General features: G+C 39.6%; 1 protein-coding gene across 1 annotated transcript; it reads left to right on the top strand.

Moving 5' to 3' along the window:
• Window positions 1–476: 476 nt before the first annotated feature.
• Window positions 477–3,593, top strand: snapc1b (small nuclear RNA activating complex, polypeptide 1b). The gene is made up of 10 exons (XM_084568778.1): window positions 477–802; window positions 1,155–1,311; window positions 1,398–1,538; window positions 1,708–1,812; window positions 1,901–2,056; window positions 2,240–2,293; window positions 2,396–2,458; window positions 2,778–2,916; window positions 3,043–3,114; window positions 3,219–3,593. The coding sequence occupies exons 1-10, from the start codon at window positions 672–674 to the stop codon at window positions 3,251–3,253; spliced, it is 1,053 nt and encodes a 350-aa protein (XP_084424904.1). The 5' UTR covers window positions 477–671; the 3' UTR covers window positions 3,254–3,593.
• The last annotated feature ends 2,597 nt before the right edge of the window (window positions 3,594–6,190 follow it).

Here is a 6,190-nt window from a genome sequence, read left to right as displayed (position 1 = left end):
CCTCCCAGAGATGTGAGTGATATTCATCTGACATATGTGAGGACATGCTGCTCTCTAGTGATGCGTTCAGGTTAGTGCACCACGCCTCAGTGTAAAACTTTCGGCTAATTTCTTGACTTCCACCCATGCATTTATGAGTAATTTAGTATTCAGCCTTTTTTTGGAGACCCGCTAGGTTTTCATGTCTTCTGCTGCATCAGTTTTCAATCATTCTGTTTATTCAGATTTATTCCATTTGCATTTAACGGCAGAACAGCATACAAACGGCATACAAATTATTTTTTCCAGAAAACCTTAATTTTAATGTCATATTTTGTGCTGAGTGTGATTTCAGATGTAATAAATTAATTACATTACAATGATTTGTTGTCAGACTAATAATAATCTAGATGTAAAACTCTAAGTTGTAAGTTTTTGAGATAATATTTGCCTAATCGGTCTCATTTACTACGGTCTTTGAAGGCATCACTTGACAGAGCGCCGTCGGCTGCTGATGACGTACTAAATCCTCGACAGCCGTTGTCAAATCGTTTGTTTACGTTGCCGGAGCCCAAAAACTGAACCGTTTTGTAGTTCTAGCTGTAAAAAAGACAGACATGTAGAGGTTAAACTAATAAATATGAGCTCTCGGAGGTTTTATTAAATATATTTTAACGTTGCCTCGTAGTCAGATGGATTTCTGCAGGAAACAGGTGAGAGCAGACTGCGAGGAGCTGCTGAGCCGCTTCCAGAGAACAGACTCTGTCCGCTTCGAGGTTTTCTCCAAAATATGGAGGGAGATGGAGTTCTCACAGATTTTCTAGTGAGTTTAAACCAATCCTCATTTTCTGCCTTAATGTTTAAATGTCTATCTTTACACTTTTAACTCGTCTTCTTGGCTTTGACATGCTGAAAAACATCAGTAAAGTTGTGTTTTTATTATTGATACTAATCTAGATAATAAGAAATATTTTATTAGTTAGATAAGTCTGACTGTATTCGTTTATTCCAGAGTCAAAATGAAAGCTAAAGTTAAACCTCATCATTTCCCCAGGGAGCAACTTTATTACCCACTTTTTTTAGGAGCAATGGGGCAACTTATTGATGCGCAGGAAAAGTCAAATACATCATAATAATACAAACCTTCACTTAAAGTGTATTTTTCCTTGTCGCAGCGGCACAACGAAGCCAGAGAAGCGGGCGTTCAGTCGTCTGGTTCTGGACACGGCCTGCAGCTTCTTCCTGCCTCCGTTCAGCTTCCAGATCCGAGTGGGAGGTCTTTACCTGCTGTACAGTCTGTACCACTGCCAGACCACCTCGCCCTCGGAGCAGGTCTGGACCGCAGCACACATCTGGCGCCCGGTGTTTAAAGGCTCGGTCACGCTTTTAGTAAACTTCCTCTTTTGTCCCGGGTGCAGATCCGCCTGGCGCTGAAGGACTGGGAGGACGTTAACAAGTTTGAGAAGGACGCTGTGGACGCTCAGCACTTTGACGCCGTCTACATCCTCCGAAAACTGATGTGCTGCAAAGCTTTCCAGTTCACTGCCATGCCCTCTCTGGTGAGCTGCCTGACCGAATATCTGATTTGAATATATCTTTCTGCATTCACTCCACACGCTGTCCTGGGCCGTCTGCCCAAAATCATGATACTGCCACCACCATGCTTCTCAATGAGGATGATGTGTGTGTGGTGTTCAAACGGTCCCATTTCTTCTCCTCTCCCTCCAGCTCACCTACAAGAAGAAGAGGAAGGCGGAGACGTCAGCGGTGCGCGAGGAGTTCGTGGAGCGAGCGTCTCGTCCTCAGGAGCTGATCAACATCGAGCTGCTGGAGGTCTGCACAGACCCTTTCTTCTCCTGCCCCTCAATTCTCAAGACGTCAGCGGACAGTTTGTCAAAGTACTATGTTTGTCTTCTCGCAGGAGCTGTCCAACATTCACGAGCTCTATGAGAAGATGAAGACCACCGTGTCTGCGACGTCGCCAGGGGCGGATCAGTCCGTCAACCTGATCCGTAAAAACCTGGTCCCTCAGCTTCGCAGCACCGTGATGGACTTCTACACGTGGCAGAAAAGGAAGGTGAGGTCTTTAATGAAATCAAACCTGGTTTATGTTCCCCTAGACAAAATATCTACATTAACTTTAATAATTACAGCTAATCTATGGACACAAATGTATCCGTATCCTTTTGGAGCTTTGGTTTCATCTGTCTTTTGTTTTTTGCCCGTTACTCTGACGCTGCATCTTGTTCTGTTTTGACAGGAACGTGTCGATGAAGCTGAAGACAGCGGAGAGGGGACGTCTTCTCAGCAGGAGGTGAGTCAGGTTCTTCATCAGTAACCCCTCAGGATGACAAACACTCCATCTCTCCGTCCAGAGAGCAGCGCCGTTGACTGACTTCCTGTTTTTTGTCCTCAGTGCTCCCAGAGAGCCGACCTCCTCGCCTCCATCAAGTCAAAGGCGTACGGACAAGCAGCAGAGGTTTGTGTCACCTTTAAGAGCTTATATTGCTTTTAATTTTATATATTTATATATAATATATAGCATTAGTTTATTTTTTTTGGCTTAGACCTGCTTCATGTACAGTCCTAGATATTTATTTTATTTACTGTTGCATTGGAATCTAATTATTTTGTGCCATGTTTTATCATTTTGTATTTTATTACTAGTATAAATATACATAAACATAACATATTATTTATTATTTTTAAATTTATTTTATTGTAAAATTTATTTTTAAGTTGTAGGTTTTTATTTGATGTAGTTGATATATTTCTGTGTGTGTCTGTTTGTTTGTCAGACCTCCAAGTCGAGGCGTCATCGGCAGGTGGAGGTGGATTTTACCAGTAACAAGGCCGGACCCAGCCACGAGCCGGGTCTGTCCCGAATAATCAGACCGTCACTCAAAACCAGAACCAATGAGAGCGTCCATGTCTCAGGTAAACCTCCTCCTACGGCCGTCACAATCGAGCATCACAGATAAAATATCAGTAGAACAAAGTTTAACCTGAGTCAAGGGGCAAAGGTGAGTTTTGCTTTTTCACATCTGGCTGCGTCTTTCTCAGGCGACCTGCTGAAAGACGCCACGACGAGCACTCACATCCATCGTCTGGTCTCTCTGGACTCTGATCAGAAAGGTAAACGTCTCAGTCATTAACATATATGGTGCAATTTTTTTTTCTCTTGTCTCCTTCCAGAAAACATGTTCCAGTAAACATATCGTATGTCTTATGTCTTCCAGAAAAACCAAAATCATACAAAAGATTCAAGTGGTGATGAGAAGAAAATGCTGAAGACTGGAGCTGCTGTTTTATGGATGTTTGTCTTATTATTGTAATTCCTTTTCAGACTATCAGGATCTATGATGGTCAGAAACTAAATGTTATTTTTTATATTTTTAACATGTATTTATTTATTGAGCAGAACTTCAGATTTCCATTGAAAAATCACCTGTAAACTTCGTCTACAGCAAAAAAAAACAACAACAACAAACGAACAGATGAATATAATGTGAACTTTATTCCTCATAAAGCTGATGTGCTGCTTCTTTTCTGGGCTGCAGCTTTTCTCGGGCCTGTTTGAAACTTAGAAAAATAATATTTAGTGTTTTATATAAAAAAAAAAAATTGTTTTATACTGTTCTTATTTTGGTCCGTCTTTTTCTTGCGTGACATTTCAGAGGTTGTAAAACGTCGACGACCAGTTTAAGTGCTCCTTTTTTACTAGCATAACATGCAAGTACTTGAATTTATAGTATTTTAATTGTCATTATATTATCCAGATTTTTAAACTTGTTATTTTACAACAAAAATCAACCATTTGAATTTAAAAAAAATTGACACTTCATGTTTTAAAGTTACCCTTAAATAACCATTATTATTTTCATAAATGTTTGTAATTATATTTATTATTTTTCATAGACACCTCAGTATGTAGCAAAGGGATAAAATTAAATTAGCTTTTGGCTAGGTTTACACACAAACAATATTAGCAGTATTAGCAGCTAGTTGGTAAATTTCACATATTTAGCATTTTATTTGGGGTAACAACAAAAATACAATACAGTATACAAACACAATATTGTTATTTCATTATTTTGATTGAATTTAACCGTCAAAGCTAAGCTAGGCTTAGCTTCTCTAGCTAGCTACTTTTGGTATTAGCAGCATTAGCTGTGCGAGCTAGTATTCGTCAGTTGCACATTTTGCTTTTGCGACGTATCATTTAACAGCAAGATTTCTTTGTATTTAATCATTTAAAAGGCATTACTAACTTTATGTGTTGTAAAACCAATGACTTGACTGATGTTAAATATGTACGTTTTTAGCAAAAATATGTAGCTTTAGCGTTAATTAGCAGCAGTTTGCTAGCGCTTGGTGGTTGTGTAAAGTTCAAAAACCTTGAGCTAAGTATGAGAAAAGCGATTGTTGGTTTATTTGTATTTACTTGGGGCGATTTTGATAAATGTTTCCTAATTGTATGGTGCATATTAATAACTGTAGAGAGGAAAAATAATATTTGGATATCTAAACGAACAAAAACAGAAATCGAAACAAGTGGAGAACTATAGGGAGTGAATATTTCCTACAGTCCGTGAAGGCGCCATCGCTCGCCGCTGAGGGGCTGCAGGTCTGCGGGTCTGGAGGATGAGGAGCGGCGGGGATGCTGCTGCCTCCTCTCCGCCGATCACACACTCGCTTCAGCTGTCGGTTTGAAGGGAAACAGCCGCTGCCATGGCCTCGGACAGTAAGTACCCCCCGTTTCTTCACCCATAGCCGCATCCGGGGCTCATTTATATATATATATTTTTTTTACCGTGTCGTTGCTGGAGATGCGTTCTGTTTACAGGTTTATTTATATTGTCTGACTGGGAGGGACATTATGTGCAGGCCAGTTTATCCTATTTTCATCTATTACTGGTGCGTTTGGTTTATAGCGACGTTATTGATATTTAACACCATTTTCCAGTCAGAAAATAAGACTAAATTATATATTTCCTCAGTGTATTCCTGCAGAGGCTCGCAGTGAATCAGTAGCACTCAGTGGAGAGTTGATAGTTGCCTCATCATGGCCACTTCATGGAGGCCTGTCTCTATCAGATCTGCATGGTACTGCAAAGATAGTTCATTTGCATTGGGGAAAATAAAAGTAGGTATATTTTATTTTCCATTTGTGCTTCTATAACGGGCCTTCTGAGAGCCTGTGTGGTTTAATGCATGCATCTTATAAAACATGACGCATAGTTGTAGTTTTAAATACACAGCAGCTTTATGCAGGATTAAATGTTTAATAAGACACAACTAGAAGGAAAATACTGTTCATTTTTTGCATTTTATGTTCAATTTTGAATTCAATCTTCCTTTTGATTTGATTTTTTTGATTCTGTTTTAATATATCATAAGATATAGATGCAAAAATAATCTAGTTTTCAACTAAAATGTAATTATTTGTGCAAATAATGAAAGCAATAGAGGCTGTTTACTATCCCAGGCGTGCTTTCCTCTCATTCTGCATTGTTAACAGTCCTCTCCACGTACAGGTGTCAAAAGTAAACACAACAGACCAGTCATGCAGGATTAATACAACCTTTACTTCACAGATCGCAGGTGAACAGTGAGTGGAAGCTTGTCTAGACAGGTTTCATTCAGCTTTAGGTGGCGAGTGTGTCATAAACCATACATGCCAGGATCCAGAAAAACAAACAAAATAAATCACCAGTCAGATTAACCTCTCCGTTTATGAGTCAACAACTAAAAAAAATAATGTTTTTGTCCAAACAGGCAAGAAAAGAAATATCCAAGACTGTTTATCATCCATTAAAGCCATAAAACCCTGTTGGTCACCCTGGTATTAGGGGCAGCAACTTGTACAGAAACACTGCTACTCCATCTTCATTTACTCTGATACAGTGTGATTCTTACTCTTGCGCAGTAAACTCCAAGTGTTTCTTTTATTATGAGATAAATTATACTCCATTTATTTAGTCATTTTCAAGCAGGAGTCTGGGAAAGTGGGGTAACTTGAATGTCTTCCAGTAAATATCTGTGCTCACTTTACACGTCTCTGGTGGTTTTAAGAAACTGGAAATTAGAAACCTGCCTCTAGGAAAAGAATTGTTGGATGAAAACATGTGGTGAGCCACCAAGACAAATGCCTGATGCGTCTTTTGCCGCATGTTGGCAAAGCATCCAAACCTGCTCCTGGACGTGTCTG

This window comes from Chelon labrosus, assembly GCF_963514085.1.
Source record: "Chelon labrosus genome assembly, chromosome: 20".
In the NCBI taxonomy this organism is placed as follows: Eukaryota; Metazoa; Chordata; class Actinopteri; order Mugiliformes; family Mugilidae; genus Chelon; species Chelon labrosus.
The sequence above is the reverse complement of the archived record's forward strand: the minus strand, read 5'-3'. Positions and strand labels throughout refer to the sequence as shown.